This window comes from Erinaceus europaeus, chromosome 4 (assembly GCF_950295315.1).
Source record: "Erinaceus europaeus chromosome 4, mEriEur2.1, whole genome shotgun sequence".
NCBI lineage: Eukaryota > Metazoa > Chordata > Mammalia > Eulipotyphla > Erinaceidae > Erinaceus > Erinaceus europaeus.
In genome coordinates, this window is record NC_080165.1 from 10,536,506 (window position 1) to 10,560,299 (window position 23,794).

A 23,794-nucleotide genomic window follows, 5' to 3' on the forward strand; every position below is an offset into this window, starting at 1 on the left:
AACAATGTTTTATTTTACAGTAATATTTAATTCATTGATATTTTATACAAAACAAACATTGGTCAGGTAGGATTGAGCTCTTGTTGAAAGTAGTAAACACACAAAAGAAATAAAAGAAGATTATTCAAGTAAAAGTATAACATTATAAGTCTCTCCTTTTGAAAGTAGACTACTAAAACAATATTGCTATTTTATATACATACATTTCTTTCATTTTATTTATACGGATTCCTTGCATAGACTGTAAGCTAATTAGCTTTCATTTTATAATATTTTGGACTTATGATACAGTGTCAACATTTTAGAAACTGATATGAATTAAAATTTATTGACTTCCTTATAAACCACATCTAAGCAGAAAACATACAGAAATAAACATGAAGTGCCCACCCTGTACCCATCAACTGTGCCAAGTAGAGTCCATCGAATTATATTTTGTGAGTCACATTTTGTCAATGAAATCACTGAATATCAAGAAGCAGCACTGGGATAAGACATTTTCCAGGGGATTTGTATACTGAGAATCTACATATTGCGGCCCTTATTTGCTTTGAATGCTCCCTGTTTATTTACATCAATGTGACTATAGATAATAAGATGCGAAGCCAAGGCCCAGGAATGGTATTTAGAGTTCAGGTTCCAGTTGTTTATGGATGATAGGTTCATGGAAATGTCTGTCATGTTCTCTCCATCTAGGGACCTTCAAAGGAAAAAAAGATTGGGGCACTTTAGAGAATCATTACCTGTGTGTTCCAGAAATTGATGTTGAAAAGAAGTCATTTCTTGAATTACTTACTATCCAAGATTAGAAACAAATAAAAATCTCTTGACTTGGGGAAAGTAAAAGAACAAAATAGTCATCCTACTTGCCCTACTTTCTCTTTCTCAAAATAGGAAAATCATAACGAATACTCAAGCATCTATCACTATTAGCGGCTTGTGGGAAGTTATTTGGGAGAAAAAGTCAATGAAGGAATATTTGAGAAAAAGAAAGGAAAGTTTTTCACTGAACCTCTGCATCCATCTTCTGGGTTCTACCGTTTTTGTCTACTTTCATTTGTTCGATTTAGCCCATACCACAGTCTGGAATTTCCATGATTTTTATGAAGTAGCTTTTTAAAGTTATCTCAGAAGAGCAAAAGAACCATTGACAGAGAAATGTGGTCGTTATTTAATTACCACTTTGGAAGATAACGTCTGATATTTTCTGTCTGGACACATCATCTTTAATTTTCTCTATGAATGGGAAATGCATCCAATCGCAACACACAGAGGTTTGACTGAGCAGAGCGAGTCCCCACTTAGATAAACAGAGAGAGAACTGCACAGTACCTCCCAGTAGACAGAGTCGTCATAGCACTGCTCATCTGATGGTTGTCCCAAAATAGGTATCTTGAGAATTAAGCCTGTGAACGTGGGGAGGAAATGATGCTGTAGAGAAAAATTTACTCGCAAATTCATAAAATAATTATAACAATAATAATAATATTGGAAAATAATTTCCTTTGAATTAACATAATTACTCTCAGAAGATTAGAACAGTTTCAAGAGTATCGATGCTATATTCATCACAACCACCCGCGATCGTGAGGAAAAGCTGCAAGGATGTGTTCGCTCTTTGCACTGACCTGTAATCAGACCTCCAACAAGTGCTGTCCCGATGGAGGAACCTACAGCAGCTGCTTGCATGGCCGTAGTAGACCTAAGAAATCCAGGGGGAAATGGGGGGGGGGGAAGGATTGTTGTTATTTTTTAGATGTTTTTAGTTGTTATTTTTTAGGATGATATTGAGGTACCTGAAGGGGACCGCCTAGAAAATGGGCGTGGTGACAGGTGTGGCTTGGAAAGGTGGAGGCGAGGCTTGAGTGTAAAAAGCTAGACCATGGGCGTGGCTTGCTGTCTGTGCTGGTCACCCTGTGAGTTTGAGCAGGACTCCTCTCCTCTCTCTCTCTCTCTCTCTCTCTCTCTCTCTCTCTCTCTCTCCTCTCCCCGCTCCCCTCTTCCCTCTCCCCTCTCCCCTCTCTCCTCTCTCCTCCTCCTCACTACTCTCTCCCCTCTCTCTCCTCCTTCCTCCTCTCTCCTCCTACCCTCCCCCCTCCTCTCTCCTCTCTCTTCCTCTCTCCTCTCTCCTCTCCTCTTCTCTCTCCTCAATTCTTTGTTGAGATAATGCGTGACAAATTTTTTAAATGTTGGGAAAACAAATATCGCCACCCCTCTCCCCCCCCAAAAAAACTCGTCTCCTGAATTGTAGGTGCCTTCCATCTTCAGGCCAGAGTGCAACATTACACAGCAGTGAACAAACATCTGTTACCATTTTTCTTCTACTTCATATTTTTATTTAAAGTATTTATTAATTAGTGAGAGAGAGGAGCAGAGTGCCAGGAACTGAGGTTTTGTTTATGAACCCTCGTTAAGTACATTGAAAAGTTGTTGACTAACCATACAGACAGAAGGGCTAGACTCTTAAAACCTAACCAAAAATATAGCCACCCAGTGTGTGAAAGGTGATAGACTAGTTTGACAACATTCATGGAACAGGTCTAGACTTGATATTCAAGGATTCCTGCTCCTATCCCTGAGGCAGCTCTGAAGTGTTCCTGGAATGTTTACACACTTTAACACTCTGAGTTGAGCTCATTGGCTCAACAGTCCAGATTTGCATTGCAGTCTTATTTACACAAGAATACGCTAGTGCCTAGTCTCATTCTGTAAGATCCTTGCAGAACTCCCCTGAAAAATGTAGCTATCTGGGGGTCTGCCCTCCTAATCTGCCAATGTTGACACCAAAACCAAAACAGAAAAACAAAATGGGTCAACATTAGACAATGGTGGAAGAGGAAGTCGATTTTTCCCCTTATACTTTGTTTTTATTTTTTAAAGATATATTCATTGTAAAAGAGAGGAGAGAGGTACCAGAGCACTGCAAGGGTAAGACTACTGTTTTCTGACTGTGTTAATTAAATTGCTGTATCTAATAGAAAGCTGGTGTGAGTGGTGGAGAAATTTAAATTAACAATTAAAACACTGGAAGGAAAGCTCAGGTTAAAGAGAGCATAGGTGTTGTAAATGTGAAATCACAGGTTGAATTCCTTTAATACCACATAAGCCAGAATTGAGTAGTGCTTTCCTCTCCTTCTCTCTTTCCTATATAAATAAAAATATTTTTTTAGGGTGTCGGGTGGTAACTCAATAGGTTAAGCAGACATGGCGCAAAGGGCAAGGACCGGCATTGGAATCCAGGTTTGAGCCCCGGCTCCCCACCTGCAGGGGAGTCACTTCACAGGCGGTGAAGCAGGTCTGCAGGTGTCTATCTTTCTCTCCCCCTCTCTGTCTTCCCCTCCTCTCTCCATTTCCCTCTGTCCTATCCAACAATGATGACATCAATAACAACAACAATAATAAGTACAACAATAAAAAACAAGGGCAACAAAAGAGAAAATATATATATATATATTAAAAATAAATAAATCTTTAAAGATCCATCTTCCAACACCACTCTAGTCTCTGAATTTTGCAAAGATAGTACTTACAGTCTGGTTTGATGGATATGGAAAAAGACTCTCTCAGCTTTAAAATGGGAGATGACACCGTATTGTTGGACGGGGGAGGGGGCAGGAGAGCTCCTTGACTCACTTGTCAGAGGCTCCCAGGGCCACGGCCACAATGCCTGCGAGTCCTCCTACCAGCCCAGGTAAGCCGTGCAAGTTATGGACGCCACACGTGTCTTGTATCCTCAGTCTAGAAGCAAAAAATGGCTAAAGGAGGAAAGAGATTATTAGTTTGTTAGGTCTAGAGTTCTGCAGCTGCAAGGAAGCAACATGTAGGAGACAAAATCCACCTGTATTAAAGAAGCTAAGACAGTGGTGACAAAACTACTCATGTCTGTCTTCAGTAATGGGGTTTGAAGGTTAGGGACTGCAAGTCCTAGACCTTCTTACCTACTGATGATAGGCTAAATCCTTTTAAAAGGGTAGAGTGACCTCAGTTATATAAAACAAACAAGAAAAACTCCCATGAAACTACTCCAGGGGAAAGTAACGTAAGTACTTGACATTTTCTTTTTTTTTGTAATTTGTAAATTACCATTATTTATTTATTTATTGGATAGAGACAGCCAGAAACTGAGAGTGGAGGGAGAGATAGAGAGAGAGACAGAGAGACACCTGCAGCCCTGCTTCACCACTTGCAAAGTTTTCCCCTACAGATGGGGACTGGGGACTCGAACCTGAGTCCTTTGTGCACTGTAACGTGTGCGTTCAACCAGGTGCGCCACCACCCGGCCCCAATACTTGATATTTTCAATTCACACGAAGTCTCAGATAACTGCTATCAGCCTTTGTTCTTCTATACTAATATTTCAGCAAAGAATGGAGATGTCTGGGCTTCTGCAATGTGAATAGTACTTCCGTCAGGAAGGCAGATGACACCACCGCCACCACCACCACAAAAGGAGAGGAGCTTAGCAAACTTCTTGCCGTAACATTCTCTACGAGAATATGTGAGAAAGGGACTGTGCAGATTCAAACTTGGATTCCAACATCTGTCAGACTGACCGTCAGAAACTTGAACCCAATCACTGAAACAAGGCCTGCCACACTCCCGATAATCATAGAGCCGTATGGATGGATCTTCATGTCTGCACAAGTGCCCACGGCAACTCCTCCAGCTAGGGTTGCGTTCTGAATGTGAACCTGTGTGGAAGGCAGAGGCAAATGAAGTGAGATCAAAGTGGCAGAGCCCAGCGGGCCACATGGCACAGGCTTCAGCTGCAAGGGTTACCTATTGTTTTTTTTAATGTAATTTTTTATTTATAAAAAGGAAACATGGACTAAACCATGGGATAAGAGGGGTACAACTACACACAGGTCCCACCACCAGAACTGCGTATCCCATCCTCTCCCCTGATAGCTTTCCTATTCTTTATCCCTCTGGGAGTATGGACCCAGGGTCATTGTGGGATGCAGAAGGTGGAAGGTCTGGCTTCTATAATTGTTTCCCTTGCTGAACATGGGCGTTGACAGGTCGATCCATACTCCCAGCCTGTCTCTCTCTTTCCCTAGTGGGGTAGGGCTCTGGGGAAGCTGAGCTCTAGGACATATTGGTGGGGTCGTCTTCGTCTGTCCAGGGAAGTTTGGTTGGCATCATGTTAATATCTGAAACCTGGTGGCTGAAAAAGAGTTAACATACAAAGCCAAACAAATTGTTGACCAATCACGGACCTAAAGGCTGGCAAAGTGCAGATGAAGAGTTGGGGGGGGGGGTGCTCCATTCTGTAGATAGCTAGTAGGCATATTTTAGTTGTATTCCAAAGGGCCTGAGGCTATACTAGTTTTTTCTTTTTCTTTTTCTTTTTTCCCCTGAGCCTGAAATCTGATATGCAGGTGGATCCAAGTTATTGCCTGGAGAGATGATGTTATGGCTGGAAAAAGGACCAGAAAGCTGGATGAGGGAAGAGAGTAGCTTCCAAATATAGGAAAGATGTATAAATATTGTTGACTGTAAACCCCATCCATTTGATGTGATGTGGGTCCCATATTCAGCTTAGGAGCCTATGTGACCTCTGCATCCCTGTAGATCTGAGCTCACATTCTGTGGCCATGAGTAGGATCATTCCAAGCTGCCCCAATATCAGGACCCATCTTCCTCAGGTATAGGATAGAGTATACTGCCCAACCTCCCTCCCTTTGGAGGATGGAACATTCTCTACTGTTGTTGATACAAGTTGAGGGTAAGGTCCTATGGGGGCCCACAAAGGGGTCTATTGTGTTGTTCCTGATAGAGATGACTGGTGACAATGAAGAGAGGGATTTATTCGAGGTCTAGGCCCATCATGTCTGTTTGGGAATCTGAGGACTCCCCGAATAGGGTCCCAGCGGATGGGGTGGCCTGATAGTGACTAAAGAGTCATTGTTAAAGTATGCCAGTCTCTTGCCCTTATTCAGGTTTTGCAGCCCTTGCCTTGATAGTAACAATGGAGTGAGTGAGGGAACTGTAATATGAAGTAGGTAAGGAGAGTATCTAAGTCTAAGTAGACACTATTTCATTATGAACTTTATACTGACTCACTACAGACTATTGTGTATTTTTACTTTCAGGCATCTATTGTTTTTAAAAAGACTAACAGAACCCGAAGCTCCCCACCTACAGGGAAGTCATTTCACAGGCAGTGAAGCAGGTCTGCAAGTGTCTGTCTTTCTTTCCTCCTCTCTGTCTTCCCCTCCTCTCTCCATTTCTCTCTGTCTTATCCAACAACAATGACATCAATAATAACTACAACAACAATAAAAAAAAAAAAAACAAGGGCAACAAAAGGGAAAATAAATAAATAAATATAAAAAATGTTTTAAAAATTAAAAAAGGACTAATGGAGATATAGCTATCGCAAATCATGCAGAAACCTGTGTGACCGCGGAAGGCGTTTCTTCCAAGTGGTTGACGCTGGATGTCTTTTACCCCTTGCATTCTTCTCTTCTTGCCTTTTCTTTCTTGCCTTTTCTTTCCTCTCCACTCTTCTCCTTTCTTTCCTTTTCTTACCAAGTTTCCTAGCTTGTGCTTAAGTGATTGGACTAGATGAACCCAGTATGTCGTAGGAGGGTAGTAGCACCCAGAGCGGCAGCGTTAGCCAATGCATGTTGTTTTGCGCTTGTGGTTATAAGAAGCCAAAAGAGGTCGGTTGCTGCTATGTGTGTTGTATCATTTGGGTGTCCGGTATTTACAAAAAGAAGAAGAATGTGAAGACACATCAATGTACATATGATATGTAAAACACAACAGCTTTCAGAGCTGATAGTACTGAGAACAGTTAAGGATGGAGGAAAAAAATCCATTTCCATTGACCAGAAATTCCCAGAAATATCATATATGGTTATTCTGCTTAAAGCAAAAAGATCCTGGGGCTGGGTGGGGGTGCAGCTGGTTGAACACACACATTACAATGTATAAGGACCCAGGTTCAAGCCCCCAGTCCCCACCTGCAGGAGGGAAGTTACACAGGTGGTGAAACAGGGCTGCAGGTGTCTCTCTTTTAATCTCCCCCTCCCTCTCAATTTCTGTCTGCCACCATCCAAAATAAAATTTTTAAAAAGAAAAAGGTTAAAGCAAAAAGATCCTCAAAGATTTTAAAAGAAAGTCGCTGAACTATACCTGTATGATAATTTTTTTTTCATTCTTTTGTATTTTTCTCCAAAGAAGCAACGTATAGGAAATTGAATTGAAATAACACATCCTTAACTTGGAAAAAAAAAAAAAAAGAAATTGCTATAGCTGTTTTTTTTTTCTCAGATGGGAAAAAAAAAGATGCTAATCTGAGGATGACTTCACAGGTCAGAAGCTCAAAGAACCAACTTGAGGATTTAACAGTCTGTTCAAGAGCATTTCATTTTGAAATAATTTTAAATCTATGTGAAAATAATTGCAGAAACACTGCAGAGGGTTTCCACTTGTGGCTACACAGTTTTCCCTAATGGTAACATCTTACAGGATCACAGGGCCAGAAAAGTAACATTGCTCCTTGGTAATGAATGCTGTCAAGAACCTTACTTGAATTTCACCAGTATTCCCACTGATGTTCTGTTTTCGTATTCAGAATCTTATCTCTTTGAAAGAAATATTTGCAGGAAGTTTTCCCTATGCGGGTGCTCTCGTGTGATGACTGAAAATTTGTTCTCAAATTTTCACACATGTTGGAGTGTGTACTATTCTGGTCAAGCTAACTCCTGGCCTCCTCTCTCTCTCTCTCTCTCCCTATGTCTCTCTCTCTCCTCCAACTCATTTCTTTTTTTTTTAAGATTTTTTTTTATTTTTCCCTTGTTTATTGTTGTCGTCATTATTGTTGTTGTTGTTATTGCTGTTGTTGTTGCATACGACAGAGAGAAATGGAGAGAGGAGGGGAAGACAGAGAGGGGGAGAGAAAGATAGACACCTGCAGACCTGCTTCACCGCCTGGGAAGCGACTCCCCTGCAGGTGGGGAGCCGGGGGGCTCCAACCAGGATCCTGATGCGGGTCCTTGTGCTTTGTGCCATGTGAGTTTAACCCGCTGTGCCACCGCCCAGCTCCCAAGATTTTTTCTTTTTATATTTTTATTTATTATTGGCTAGGGGCAGAGAAGTTGAAAGAGAAGGGGGAGACAGAGGAAAAGAGACAGAGATCCCTTCTTCACCACTTATGAAGCTTTCCCCCTGCAAGTGGGGACTGGAGGCATTTTGCACACTGTAATGTGAGTGCTTAACCAGGTGTGCCTGGCCCCAATAAGTCTTGTTTCTAAGGGAGATTTTAGAAGTGCTTGAGGATAGTTAGCGATAGCATTAAAGATCTATACTTCAAACTGTTTTTTTTTTTTGCATGACTATGTGTTCTAGAGTGAAAACCCCTTCAGAACAACTTTTAATTTGTCAAGAGTACACATTTAATGAAAGAAAGAATGAATGAGATTTAAAAAAAAAAAAAGTCGGCTTTTGGAAAGAAAATATTTTATTTCAGATTTCTCTTTATTTTTATTTTACTGAGGAAATTTTGCTTTACAAGTTTCCGGTCACAAGACTAAAGCCTCATATTTCCCTAAAATAGGTGCTAGGGTTCCTCACCCACCAGCAAACTGGCGCCTGCTTCTGCCATAGGCCTCTGAGCTCCCCGCCCCCTTTCACGTCCCTCCTGCAGCCCCTAACCTGAATTCTTCGATCTGATTAAAGGCTACAGTTTAACCTTGTTTTTATGTCTTCGTTCTTTCTTAAATCTCACCTATAAGTGAAATATTCCACCCTAGTCTTTTTTTTACTGTTAATTCCACTTAACACAACTCTGCAGTTTTGTGATCTGTTTGAAAACTCATTGATAATGGAGAAATGGCCTACTTATCTGAGCAGCTCTGTTTTGTTTTTCTTTTCTTTTTTTTTTTTTCCCAGGCTATCACTGGGGCCTGGTCTATTCTATTATAGAATAGAACAGAGAGAAATTGAGAGAGAGAGAGAGACAGAGAGAGAGAGAGACAGAGAGAGAGGGAGAGAGAGGCAGAGAAACACAGAGACACCTGCTTCACAGTTTGTGAAGCATCCCCCTGCAGGTGGGGAGCAGGGGCTCGAACCGGGATCGTTGTGCTTAGTAGTACTATGTGTGCTTAACGGGTGTCGCACCTCCGCGGGGCCCCTCAACCAACCGTCTTCAACTCAGTGAGGTTCACAGTGAGTTAGCACAGCACTTACCATATCCAACCTGCCCCGGGGGTCAACAAGGCTAGAGAACGCGTAGGCTGTGAGCACGCAGGCTGCAAGCGAGAAGTATGTGTTCACGATGGCCCTGACCTGTCCCTCCGTAGTTCCGGCAATGGCAGAGTTGAAGCTGGGCCAAAACACCCAGAGGAAGAGAGTGCCTGCAGCAAACCACAAAACGGCTATGAGTTCTGAATATGGAAGCCAGGCTAGGAGGAGGTTTTTAGTTCCCTAAGTCAGGGAAATAGCATCAGCAAACACAAAGTACTGTACAGAGGACGTTATTTCTTGTATATCTTAATATATAACTTTGAGTCAACTTCTCATGCATCTTATCAGATACACAGGAATCTGGCAATCTCTCTCTCTCTCTCTCTCTGTGTGTGTGTGTGTGTGTGTCTACTCACCAATCATTGCAAACAAGTCTGAGTGGTACACAGACTCCTCATTCTCATGTCCATTTTTGAGTCTAGGTCGATATAGGACACCTGCTACAGTCAAGCCAAAATACGCCCCAAAGGCATGAATAGTCATCGATGCTCCAACATCCGATGCCTGAAAGACAAAAAATTCACGTGAATCAATAGCACTGACTTTCCCTACGTACAGTACCTGAGTCAGTGAATGGACAGATTCTTTTTTTATTATTATTATTTTTTGGATACAGGCAAATAAAAACTAAGAGGGACAAGGGAGATAGAGAGAAAGAGAGACACCTGCAGCACTGTTTCTGCAGCTTCCCCTATGCAGGCCGGCATGAGGGCTTGAACCTAGGTCCTTGCATATATGGTCATGTGTGTGCTCAACTGGGTGCACCACTGCTGACCCCCTGAGGGACAGAGTCTTTGGCTGAATTTTTTTAAAAGTCATAAATTAAGAGAAAGGAAAATTATGGGAGCCGGGTGGTGGCACAGCGGGTTAAGCACACGTGGCACAAAGCACAATAAGGATCCCGGTTCAAGCCCCCAATTCCCCACCTGCAGGGAGTCGCTTCACCAGCGGTGAATCAGGTCTGCAGGTGTCTATCTTTCTCTCCCCCTCTCTTTCTTCCCCTCCTCTATCCATTTCTCTCTGTCCTATCCAACAGCAACGACAACAGTAACAATAACTACAATAATGACGATAAACAGCAAGGGCAACAAAAGGGGAAACATTTTTAAAAAGAGAAAGGAAAATTATAACAAAAAAAGATAGTTTTCTAAAAAACGAGATATACATGTTCCCAAGACATAGGGGATAATTTTCCACTTGACTTATCTGTAGAGAAACGCCAGTTAAAACTACACTGAGATTCCACCTCAGACCAGTGAGAACAGCCCAAGAAAAGAGGAAATGACAGGTGCTGATGAGGTTGTGGAGAAAAAGATGGTTCACATGAGCTCGGAGCTCAGATCAATAGGGACTCAGAGATTACACAGCTATTGTGCTAAATATAGATATGCCCTGTGTTGGGTGGATGGAGGTAAACAGTTAATTCTATCCACAGAATTTTTTCAAGAATGGGAGCTACTCTTTGCCCTAATCCAACTTTCTAGCCCTTCTCTCTATTCTGACACCATTTTTTGCCAGACAAAATTTTTATCCCACTTCATCCTAGCTATCAAAGTCAAGCAAAAACTACCATAGTCGTGGGCCCCTAGAAACATGCCTAAGATAGACTTCCTAGCTTTTCTCCACCTTAAGATTCCTAATCTCATCTGCTTTGTTCCTACTTTTTGGTTCCTGTTCATTAACTATTTTGTCTCACTTTATGTCCTGCCACCTTCCAGACACCAAGTTGCAGATGCTACCATGATTCCATGCTGACTTCTCTGGGCATATGACCCCACCAATGTGTCCTGGAAACTCACCTCTCCAGAGCCCTGCCCCACGAGGGAAAGATAGAAACAGGCTGGGAGTATGGCTCGATGTGCCAATGCTCATGTCCAGTAGAGAAGCAATTACAGAAGTCAGATCTCCTATCTTCTGCACTCCAAAAACAATTTGGATCCATACTCCCAGTAAGGGAGAAGTAATAGGAAAGAGATGGCCAGAGGGCTCTGAACTCCAACTCTGTCAGAACCCACAGAGAGAGGAGAAAGGAGAGAGGAACATTTGGATGTAGTAATAGGGTCATGAGTGGTTTGGAGGGGAGGAGAGGACATGACCTGAAAGTAAAAGGGGACAATTATGTACGAATCTAGACAGTTGTAGAGATGCTAGTCAACCCATGTCTGCAACCTTGAGAGAACCAAGGTGGTTAGCAATGGAAAGACTGGGGTTTAGAACTCTAATGACGGGAACAGTGTGGAATTATAGCTCTGTTGACATGTAATTGTGTAGCTCAATACACAATCACTAATAAAAAATTTAAAAAAGAAAAAGATGGTTCACAAGCTCATCTACCTTTCAGGTCCAGCTATTTGTCACTTCCTCCGAGAGCCCTTCCTTGACTTCATCATTTAAATTATGTCTGCCAGTCACACTGTCAGTCTTCTCAACATATTTTCGGAGAATGTAAGATATACCATCAATAGCAATGCATGTATGGGTTGGGGGATGGATGTATGACTATTTGTTTTATGTCTGTTGTCCCCACTAGACTGTTAACTCTACAAAGACAGAGCTTGAACTATTTATTTGTCATTGAATCACTAACACATGACACCTAGAAAGTTTGCCTAAAGCACTCTCCATGGAAGTAGACATCTGTTAGAAGCATTCATAATATATTGGAGAGTGGCAGGAAATGGACAGTCAGTTCATTATCCTTGGGGAACAATCAATGAGATTCTCATTGAGATAAAGATATTTCCCCTAGGCTATAATTAGTGTCTCCATAACTCTGAGTCACTTAGTAGTTGAAATAACAGACCATTGTTAGAAAATATAGAATAATAAAAAAGGGAGTATTAAAAATTCTGGATTTGAATCTAAAATTAAGCAAGTCATCTAAGATCTTCAGTTTTATTAGGAATAAACAAAATAGCAATACTCACCTTAAAGTGTTATGATAATACAATGAGGTGTTTATGAAATTCATAATAATGAAAACTCAGATAACTGATGATGATTATTATTATTTGCTATAGTATCACTCTCACTAAAATGTGTTCTTACATGGCATAAGGATCTGTCATATACTGGATTCAAAGCTACGTGAATATAAATTCTGTGGTCCTTACCTTAAACTGCTCGGCAACCAGATACTCATTGCCAGCAAATACAGTGATTTCTATAATTGCCATGATCAACATTTGTATTGGACTTGTTTTCCCTAAAACAGCTCCAAACGAAATCAGAACGGTGGCTGTGCTGAAGTCTGCATTTATCATGCTGAAAGGAAGAGAAGGAATAGATGAAAATTAATGCACATTCAAAGGAGGGGGAAAACTATGAACTGGGGAGTTGGGTGGTAGCACAGTGGGTTAAGAACACGTGGAGCAAAGCGCAAGGACTGGCGTAAGGATCCCAGTTCAAGTTCCTGCCTTCCACCTGTAGGGGAGTCGCTTCACAGACGGTGAAGCAGGTCTGCAGGTGTCTATCTTTCTCCCCCCCCTCTCTGTCTTCCCCTCCTCTCTCCATTTCTCTCTCTTTCCCATCCAATAACAATAATAACCACAACAAGGGCAACACAAGGTGGGGAAATGGCCTCTAGGAGCAGTGGATTCATGGTGCAGGCACTGAGCCCCAGCAGTAACCCTGGAGGCAGAAAAAAAAAAAAACACCTATGAACTGACTGATGAAGAGTTTCCTTTCATCTAGGGTGCAGGGTCCTGTCATTTCCCCACTAGCCTTACAAGGCCCTTTTTCCAGACCAACTTTTGTTCCTTCCTTTATCTTTTTAACTACCTGTTCCTTGTATCATCTATGGGTAAATTCTACTTAGATATAACCAACAGTTGTTTCCCCCTCATTAGGATGTAAGAAATCATAATTTGGGGGATTTTTTTCAGACTCTTAAAATCAGAATACAGAAGACACAGACGTAAACGAATGGTATATCTTAGAAGAATACAGCACTGATCTGGGTCCTTAGATGCCAATAGTTCCTTTCATTCTTTCTTTTCTTTTTTTCTTTTCTCTTCTTTTTATTGACTTCAGGGTTATCACTGGAGCTTGGTGCCTGCACTACAAATCCACTGCTAGGGGGGTCATCTTTATCGATTTTTGTGGCTAGGACAGAGAGAAATGGAGAGAGGAGGGGAAGACAGAGAGGGAGAGAGGAAGATAAGACACCTGCAGACCTGCTTCACTGCTTGAGAAATGACCCCTGCAGGTGGGGAGCCCAGAGCTTGAACCGGGATCCTTGCGTGGGGGGGGGGGGGATCCTTACACTCACTTAACCCGGTACACCACCGCCTGGCCCCAGCCAGTAGTTTTCTGTTGGCCTAAGGAAGATCATTTTCCAGTCATTTTAAATGCTGACTAGCTTAACATAGAAACTACTAAAAGTGAAATGGCTGAAAAATAAGGGGGGGAGCGGCTCACCTGTTGATTCCAACATGGACTGTGTGCCCGTGGCTGTGCAGGAGGCCCTGCACAAGTGTGCCCCACTGGAGACCCAGAGCAGCAATGAGCAGGTTGATGCCCACACTGCTGAAACCATATTTCTTCAGGAAAGTCATCAAGAAGCCAAACCCAACAAATATCATGACATGCACATCTTGGAACACTGAAAATAAACAGAGAAAAGTCTGCATTAAGGGAGCCTTAAAAAAAAAAAGTCTTACCACAGAGCAGTGGAATAAAATTAAAGATCCGGAAATAAGCCCCCACATCTACATGCAGCTAATGGGGGCCCAAACTATTAAATGACAGTAGGAAAATCTCTTCAACCAATGGCGCTGGGAACAAATGGATTGAGACATTCAAGTGGATGAAGTTGAACCATCACTTATCACCATGCACAAAAGTCAACCCCAAGTAGATCAAGGACACGGACATTAGCCTAGAAAGTATCAAATACGTAGAAGAAAACATCGGCAGGATAATTCATGGCCTAGGTTTAAAAGAAAAAAATCTTCAAGGATTCAAACACAACAGCAAAGAAAACAAAAATGAAAATCAACCAATGTGACTACATCAAACTAAAAAGCTTCTGCACAGCAAAGTACTTGTACTACATCCAAACAGAAAAATACTCAACGGCATGGAAGATTTTTATACAACACACATCAGGCAAAAAAAAAAAAGACTAATAAGCAAAATACATAAACAGTTTAGTAAACGAAGCACCAAAGAAACAGCAACCCCATTAGAAAGTAGGGTCAGCCCCTTTGGAATATAACTAAAATATGCCTACTAGCTATCCACAAAATGGAGGGCCCGCCAACTCTTCATCTGCACTCTTCCAGCTTTTAGGTCCATGATTGCTCAACAATTTGTTTGGCTTTATATGTTAACTCTCTTTTCAGTCACTAGGTTCCAGATGCTAGCATGATGCCGACCAGACTTCCCTGGACAGACAACCCCACCAATGTGTCCTGGAGCTCAGCTTCCCCACAGCCCTTCCCCACTAGGGAAAGAGAGAGGCAGGCTGGGAGTATGGATCGACCTGTCAATTCCCATGTTCAGTGGGGAAGCAATTACAGAAGCCAGACCTTCTACCTTCTGCATCCCACAACGACCTTGGGTCCATACTCCCAAAGAGATCCAAAAGGCTGAGATACACATGAAAAAATGCTCCAAGTCTTTGATTGTCAGAGAAATGCAAATCAAGACAACAATGAGATATCACTTCACTCCTGTGAGAATGTCATACATCAGAAAAGGGAACAGCAGCAAATGCTGGAGAGGGTGTGGGGTCAAAGGAACCCTCCTGCACTGCTGGTGGGAATGTCAATTGGTCCAACCTCTGTGGAGAACAGTCTGGAGAACTCTCAGAAGGCTAGAAATAGACCTACCCTATGATCCTGCAATTCCTCTCTGGCAGATATGCCCTAAGGAACCCAACATACCCATCCAAAAAGATATGTTCTTGACAGCCCAATTTGTAATAGCCAAAACCTGGGAGCAACCCAGATGTCCAACAACAGATGAATGGCTGAGCAAGTTGTAGTCTATATACACAATGGAATACTACTTAGCTATAAAAATGGTGACTTCAATGTTTTCATCCAATCTTGGATGGACCTTGAAAAATTCATGTTAAGTGAAATAAGTCAGAAACAGAAGGATGAATATGGGATGATCTCACTCACAGACAGATGTTGAAAAACAAGATCAGAAGAGCAAACACAAGTAGAACCTGAACTGGAATTGGTGTATTGCACCAAAGTAAAAGACTCTGGGATGGATAGGCAGGAGAATACAGATCCAAGAAGGATGACAGAGGACCTAGTGGGGGTTGTATTATTATATAGAAAACTGAGAAATATTATGCATGTACAAACTATTGTATTCACTGTCGAATGTAAAACATGAATCCCCCAGTAAAGAAATAAAAAAAAAACAAAAAACTGTGGTAGAGGTGGCCGGGAGATGCACACTGGGTTAAGTGTACATAGTACAAAGCTCAAGGACCCATGCAATGATCCCCGTCGGATCTCCCCACCCTCAGTGGGTCACTTCACAAGTGCTGAAACAGGTCTGCTGGTGTCTTTCTCTCTCCCTCTCTATCTTCCCTTCCCCTCTCAGTTTCTCTCTGTCCTAGCCAAAAAATCAGGGGCAAAAAATGGCCACAGTTGCAGCGAATTCATAGTGCTGGCATCGACCCCTTGAAATAAACTTGAAGGAAAAAAAAATACTGTGATATATATACATACAGGATGGAATACCACTCAGCTATTAAAAATTACAAAGTTGCCTCTTTTGCATCCTCTTGGATGAAACTTGAGGGCATCGTGATGAGTGAGATAAGCCAAATAAAAGATGAATATCAAATGGTCTCATTTATCAGCAAGACTTAATAAAGTAGGGATGGGGAGGGAGAGAGCACAGAGTGAAACATGGACCTGACATGATGTGTTACACCAGAGCAAAGGACTCTGAGGAGGGAGGAGAAGAAGAGAACTCTGGGAGCCTGGTACAATGACATTGTATGCACATGTCAGCAACTGCACTGTAAAGAAAATATATACTAACTAAAAAAAAAAAAAGGGTGTTCTGTCGAAGTTTATCCCAGACATTAGATGCTACAGCCTTTACACAAAGCAGTTGAAAGGGAGAGCATTAACAGAGCAGCAAATGACTGGATTCCAGAGGGCTTTGATTCCCTGTTGGCCATAAAATCTGGGTCAAACAGATGACCTCTCCAGTGTGTCTCGGAACCTTACCTCTCAAGAGCCCTACGCCACTATGGAAATACAAAGACAAGCTTGGGTGGGGATTGGGAAGGGGGGGGGGGGAATGGACTGTCCTCACTACAAAGTAGCAATGATAGAGACTGCCTCAGTCTCCGAAGGGAAGCTGGTCATCCTACCCTGCCATTCCAGGAAAACTGGTCCTGAAATGAGTGCACCTAGAATGTTCCCACCTGTGACCATGGACTGCAAGCTCACACCGACAGGAATTCAGAGGTTATACAGGCTCCTGTGCTAAATATAAATAGATATGGGCCCTGGGCCAGGTTGATGAGATAAACAGTTAATTTTATTTATAGATTTTCTTCAAGTTGGGGAGCTGCCCTCTGCCCTAATCCAGCTTTCTAGCCTTATCTTCAACTCTGACACTGTCTTCCCAGATGATAGTTTTGGTCCACCTCCATGCTAGCTATCAAACTCAAGCAAAAACTACCAAATCACAGACACCTAGGAACTTACCCAGAATAACTTCTTTCCACCCCAAGATCCCTATTCTCAACTGATCTATTCCTTTTTTGGTTCCTGTTGATTAATCATTTTGTTCTGCTTTGTACCTCGCTGCCTATATCTCGCTGCCGCCAAGTTGCAGACACTGTCATGATTCCATCCTGACCTCACTGGGCAGATGACCTCATCTCTCCAGAGCCCCTACCCCACTAGGGAAAGATTGAAACAGGCTGGGGGTGTGAGTGAACCTGCCAACACCCATGTCCAGTAGAAAAATCAGTTATAGAAGTCAAAACTCCCACTTTCTGCACCCCAAAAATAATTTTGTCTCATACTCCCAGAGGGGTATAAATGATAGCGGAAGATGACCAGAGGTCTCTGAACTCCCATCAAGACCTGGAGAGAGAGAAGAGGAAAAGAGGAAGGACACTCAGAAGTAGTAACAGGTGTAGGTGTGACTTAGAAAGGAAGAGAAGGCAGGACAAAAAGTGGGCAAAATAAATGATAGATAGATAGATAGATAGATAGATAGACAGACAGACAGACAGACAGACAGACAGACATAGAAATACTAGTCAACCCCTATGTGTGACCTTGGGAGAACCACTGTAGTTTCCAAAGGAGGGAATAGAGACACAGAATTCTGGTGATGGGAACAGTGTATAATTGTACCCCTGTTATCTTGTAGTTTTATAATCCAATATTAAATCACTAACATAAAAAATGGGAAAAAAATGAAACAGTCTTTCTTTAGAGGACTTATCCAACAACATTAATCTACAGAAAACAACGGGAAAGACAAATTTGGCTGGCATCATGACTTAAATAGCAAAGTCTTTGGTGATCTAGAAATCAGTCTAACTTTTCCTTGTGTATGCTAAATCTAAAAATAAAGAGAATGAGGACCTAGACCAAACCCCCATGCTGTTGGTATCAGTGACTTGACGCTTTGCATGCACTCAGCCTGTTGACTTGGTTTCCCAATAATCATTCATGATAGCTGCCTCCTGAAGCAGACAGATAAAGGAAAATGCAGATCTCTGAAAGTCATCCTTCATATGTGCCTCAGGGAGGTCTCAATAAGGAGGCTGTTGCAGCTTTTTTTTTTTTCCTAGTGAGGTAACACATGTGGGACTATGTGAAAGCTTGGTAGAGCTTAGGGGACCTCTTACATCCTTGGATGGAGATCTGGAAAGACACCCCACTTGTTAGCCTCTCTCCTTATAGAGATGAGTCAAGAGGGAAAAGTCTCCCAGACCCAGTTTCTCCTTGTTAGTCTCTCAAGCTCACAGAAATCCTACAAGCCTCTCACACTTAGTTTCCCCTGCTAGCAGCAGGCCAAATGGCTGCCTGCTTGAGGGTTCACTCAAAGTTCACACATCCACTTCACCTTTGATCATATAGGAGAACACACTCTATCGTACACCTCCCCAACACCAGGCAGTGAAACCCCAAATCCTATTTCCTTGTGTCCTTTGATATCTGTGATTTACATCAAGATTTGTTTTTTTTTCTCTGCCTCACCTTACTGGTTTAACCCTTATGCTTCTCTCAAATGCCTTTGGATAATTAACTTGCCTGCATCATGGAGACTAATTGTTTTTTCCTTTATGTATCTCATCAGTTCTTGTCATACCAGCCCCCTACCTTTAAGAAACCTGTAATTTCTGACATATGTGAAAAATGTTCGTTTAACTCTCTATATAAGCCTGTACCCATCGCCAAATAAATGAGTGTCCGTACCAGAATACTCCCCAATGCCTCCTTTCTGAATCACGTGGTCTCTAAGAGCCAGCGAGGGAGGTCTCAATGGCTTACCCCCTGGTTGGAGTCACTCCATGTGAACGCCAGCAAACACAGATTGCCAGCGTCTCCCACTCTAGCATTCAGAACACTCCTCATCCCAAATCAACCTAGGGAACTTCAGAATCAGACTTGACCAGAACTCATGATGAACAACTGTCAACTCATATCAACTCTGATTTTTAAAGACAACGATATGTACTCACTGTCATTTTCAATTTGTTTTTTCTTCTAGTTCTTGATAGAATCATATGATTTACATCATGGGGTAAGTTAGAATATGCAAGACTTACTAGCTGGCTATGATTTTCCTAGACTGTTATGGAACTCAGTTTTACCTTCCTTAAAGAATGGTTCAGACTAGGGTCCAGCATTATTTAGCAGGGAAAGCTACACCTTAATTTGTGTGAGACGATAGGTTTGATGCCTGGCACCAAGTGTTAGCAATATGGATAATATCAAAGAAACTCCCTGGATAACAGAGCAACCCCCAAGTTAGGATTGCAATCCCACCCCCAACCCCCAAGTTAAGATTAAAATTGAGCCAGAAATGTAGTTCAGCTGGTATTTTTAGTTATTTTGTTATTTGATAGAACAGAGAGGAATTGAAAGGGGAAGGGGACATAGAGAGGGAGAGAGAATAGCAGACACTTGCAGCACTGCTTCACTGCTTATGAAGCTCCCCCCACCTGCAGGTGACATGCAGGAGCTTGAACCCAGGTCCCTTTGCTTGATAACAGCTGAGCACACCACCACCCATCTGGCTTTATATATATGTACGATTCTGCCCAGCATGGGCACTGTACCAGTAAATAAAAATAAATAAATAAATAAATAAATAAAGGTTGGAGAGAAATGAAGCAAAAATCTCTGCCTCTAAAGCCTGTTCGTAGTCTCAAAGCTAGAATGAAATTAAAAACAAGGTTTACTGCATTCACTGCTTTTTAAATGTCATTCTTTAATTCTCTTAAGTTATTGTTTCCCCTTAGAGTATGCTTCCCTCTGTAATTTAATGATTTTAAAACATGTAGAAACCAATTAACTAAAAAAATGCAATGTTATTTTGTATCATCTTACAATGGGATTAATAAATAATTCTTCAGAGGCTGTTCCTATCATCGATGGAAAATGGGTATTTTATATATTCCTATATGGAAGATTTTCTTTCTTTCTGTGTGTGTGTGTGTATTAACCAGTATTTTTCCAGTTCTTAATTTATTAATACTGTTTTTAGCCACTGGGGGGCACAAGAACTTCATCTATTATTTAAGTTACTAGCGATTTTACGAAGTTGTGAAGGTGCTTGATGGATGACTGTATAATAAAAGGTGTTCATACATAGTCTATAAGTGACTAGGATTGTATATCTTTTATCCAGCTGCAGAGTGAATTGGGACTGGGGTCTCGAATTTAGTGTTGTGATGCAAAACTTCTGTCAAAGAAATAGAATATCTTCTTTGTAGAGGAGGAGGAGAAGGAGGAAAATGAGGAGGAGGAGGAGGAGGAAGAGAAGGAGGAGGAGAAAGAGGAGGAGGAAGAGGAGAAGGAAGAGGAAGAAGATGAGGAAGAGAGAGAAATGGCTGCTAGGAGCGGTGGATTCATAATGCAGGCATCAAGCCCCAGAAATAACTCTGGTGGCAATAAAAAAAATAATTAAAAAAAAGAATGAAAGGAAAGATAAAATGAATGAAAAATGAGTTATCACAGTGATTAAACAAGTGAAAGATCATCAATTGGTGCTTTGGTTATGGTTTAAATTTTGTGGTTTTTTTGCTCCTGACAAAAGATTTGAGATTTGAAATTGATTTGAGATTGGAAACTTGAACCTGCCAAGATACAATTACAATCACCACTTCCACTAGAAATCTTCGACTTACTTGGTTGTTTTTCTTGTCTCACGTCTACATTCTTGAACCGCCTGATAATTCAACTTGTTTAACAAGCAACTTGAGGGGGCCCGGCGGTGATGCACACGTAAGGACCTGGGTTTCAGCCTGCACTCCGCACCTTCAGGGGAACACTATGCTTCACAAGCGGTGAAGCAGATTTGAAGTTGTCTATCTCTCTCCCTCTCCATCTCCCTCGCCCCTTACAATTTCTCTGTCCTATGATATAAAATAGAAAGGGGGGGGAAATCCCCCCTAGGAGCAATGGGTTTGTAGCACCAGCAGTGAGCCTCAGTGATAACCTTGGTAGCAATAATAAAGTAAAATATACTAAAATAGGGGTTTGGGCGGTGGCGCAGCAGGTTAAGCCCACTTGGCGCAAAGCGCAAGGACCGGCGTCAGGATCCCGGTTTGAGCCCCAGGCTCCCCACCTGCAGGGGAGTCGCTTCACAGGCGGTGAAGCAGGTCTGCAGGTGTCTGTCTTTCTCTCCCCCTCTCTGTCTTCCCCTCCTCTCTCCATTTCTCTCTGTCCTATCCAACAACGAACGACATCAACAATAACAATAATAACCACAACAAGGCTACAACAACAAGGGTAACAAAAGGGGAGAAAATGGCCTCCAGGAGCAGTGGATTCATGGTGCAGGCACTGAGTCCCAGCAATAACCCTGGAGATTATATATATATATATATATATATGCAGTTGATTATTCATGTTCCCCTGTCAAATTTGGACAAGTGAAAAGGAGTAGTAACAACCCCCTTTTTTTTTTGCACTTCCAATAGATGCCCACTGCCTAGAATGTCTTCTGCATTCCACACATAATACTTCTCTACCCAGCAAAGGTCTAGACAGTTGACCCTTAGTCACTGGAGGTGTTACTTGACACAGTTAAAATGTTGCACAAAACCCTCATCTTATTTCATTTAAGTTTTTACTTTGTTACTCCACGTGTTCACTTATCATTTATTGCCACCAGGGTTATCACACACACACACACACACACACACACACACACACACACACCACATGCACACACACACACTTTGAGTTGTTTGAGTTGTAAGCTGAGTGAGGAGTTTTTTTTTTTTCATGGAATACCATCTTTATTTGAGAGAAAGATTGACATGAGCATTTTCAAGGAGTTTTTTTAACCCGTGATGAGCAGAGTGCAAGGTTCTAGATAGTTTCCCCAAAATGCTTGTTACATTTTTGAACATTTCCTCATACTGAAATGTTTAACTAAGCAGAACTTGGACTGGAGTTGGTGTATTGCACCAAAGTCAAAGATTCTGGGGTCCTATGTGCTAATGCCAAGCCGTTTCCTCAGGCTCTCAACTTAGTATTTTATCTCAGATCCTGAACTAAAGTTTTATGTGGGATTTTTGACACTAGAACATAGAGAATTCACTTTGACTTTTAAAATTATGAAGCCCTGGACTTGGTAGTATGGTTTTATTTGAAGAACACAAACCTTTGATTACACTTTTGGCATTTTTTTTTTGTACTGTATTGTAGTTGTCTGTTTATATGCCTACCAGATAGTGAAATCTCAAAATAAAGACAGCATTTTGTACTATCATTGAATAAGCTTCCTGTAAGATGTTTTGTGCTAAATAAAAATACTAGATGAAGAAGACACTGGGGAGTTGGGCAGTAGCACACTGGGTTAAGTAGACATAACCCAAAACGCAAGGACCTTACACTTTCTTTCTCTATCCAAAATAACAAAATACATCATGAAAGAACAAATGTCACATTGTTTTGAAAAAAGCTTAGAGGTATGCTAAATAATGATAATAAACATTACTATTACTTTCAATATTTTTTAAATTATTGGAGTTTAAAAGAAATAATCCCTATGAGTATATTACAACCTTCCTCTCTGATTACTAAGGGAATGAATATGCTTCACTTACATTAGACAATCAATAAACAGTAACAACAGTTATGGTAGCATCTATTTCATAGCATTTCTTCCATATTTGACACTGAATGCCTTCTTTCAGTCAGTCACCATTTCCAATCAGAATTCTGCATTTACTTACTTTATAGAGTTCAGAAATTTATTCTTAAGATTATAGTATGTGTTTACATTTTTTCTTCTGATCTTAAAGAATCTATCCTCCTTCACATTATTATAAAATCTTGAGTTATTCACTTTTGATTAAAACTCTCTTTATTCCCATGTCATTCTAAAAAAAAAATTTTTTATCTAAGGGCTCCAAATGAAACCCAGGACCCCTTATCAATAGTTCATTTTTTTCCCTCTAAAAATCACTCAAAAGTTTTTAAAATGGGGGGTTGGTATTCTTAGACTTTGTAGACTAGTGATCAGTTCGGTGGAAATGTCAAACCATTTCAGAGCAGGCAGGCAATGGGAGAAACTGATCATTATTTCAGTCTTCAATTTCTATGTCTGATATTCTAATTGACACAAATAATATTTAACATAATCATAGAAAGACCACATGTCGTGGTCAGGGAGATGGCACAGTGAATAAAGCATTGGACTCTCAAGCATGAGGTCCTGAGTTCGATCCCCGGCAGCACATGTACCAGAGTGATGTCTGGTTCTTTCTCTCTCCTCCTACCTACCTCATTAATAAATAAATAAAATCTTTAAAACAAAATCACATGCCACAGCACAAACATAAATACCCTTAGCACACATAAATGCCACAAACACATAATTCTGTAAGCAGTCCCAGTGCTGAGCTCGAGTCGACACAATATTCAAAGGTTTCTCATTCTGAGAACCTCAACATCGTTTGAATAGATTAGTAGACTGTCAACTCACGAGGATATAACTCCATGGATCTATCCGCGCCAGTGGCGTTGGTTCTGTTGAGTTGCTGGTTTGTAGTCTGATCCGTTTCATATTCGACATAGAAGAAAAATAAAATAATTATGGCCACCTCCAGGCCAATGGCCATGAGAGGGAATTTGAACCTCATGTCTGTGGTAAAGGACAGAGGCACAGTGAGGGTTTCACAGGCTGTGGGAGGTTGATAAGAACAGAGAGCCTGCTCTGGGTGTCCAAGGCACTCCACACAAAAAAATAAATAAATGAATGAAAAGCAAGCCTGGTGAGAATGCTCCACCCACAGGACAGAACCAGCTTTTATAACTAAATTGTTGCTCTAAAGGTAGATTTTCAAAATACATCA

The 23,794-nt window shown here is 41.4% G+C and overlaps 1 protein-coding gene across 1 annotated transcript; it reads right to left on the reverse strand.

Annotated features, from left to right (window-relative positions):
* Positions 1-7: 7 nt before the first annotated feature.
* Positions 8-23,588, reverse strand: RHAG (Rh associated glycoprotein). The gene is made up of 10 exons (XM_007523298.2): positions 23,425-23,588; positions 13,675-13,858; positions 12,369-12,519; positions 9,612-9,759; positions 9,199-9,365; positions 4,554-4,691; positions 3,634-3,755; positions 1,629-1,702; positions 1,333-1,406; positions 8-700 (listed from the first exon to the last, which is right to left on the reverse strand). Exons 1-10 carry the CDS (start codon positions 23,579-23,581, stop codon positions 626-628), a joined length of 1,290 nt encoding a protein of 429 aa, XP_007523360.1. The 5' UTR covers positions 23,582-23,588; the 3' UTR covers positions 8-625.
* Between the last annotated feature and the right edge of the window lie 206 nt (positions 23,589-23,794).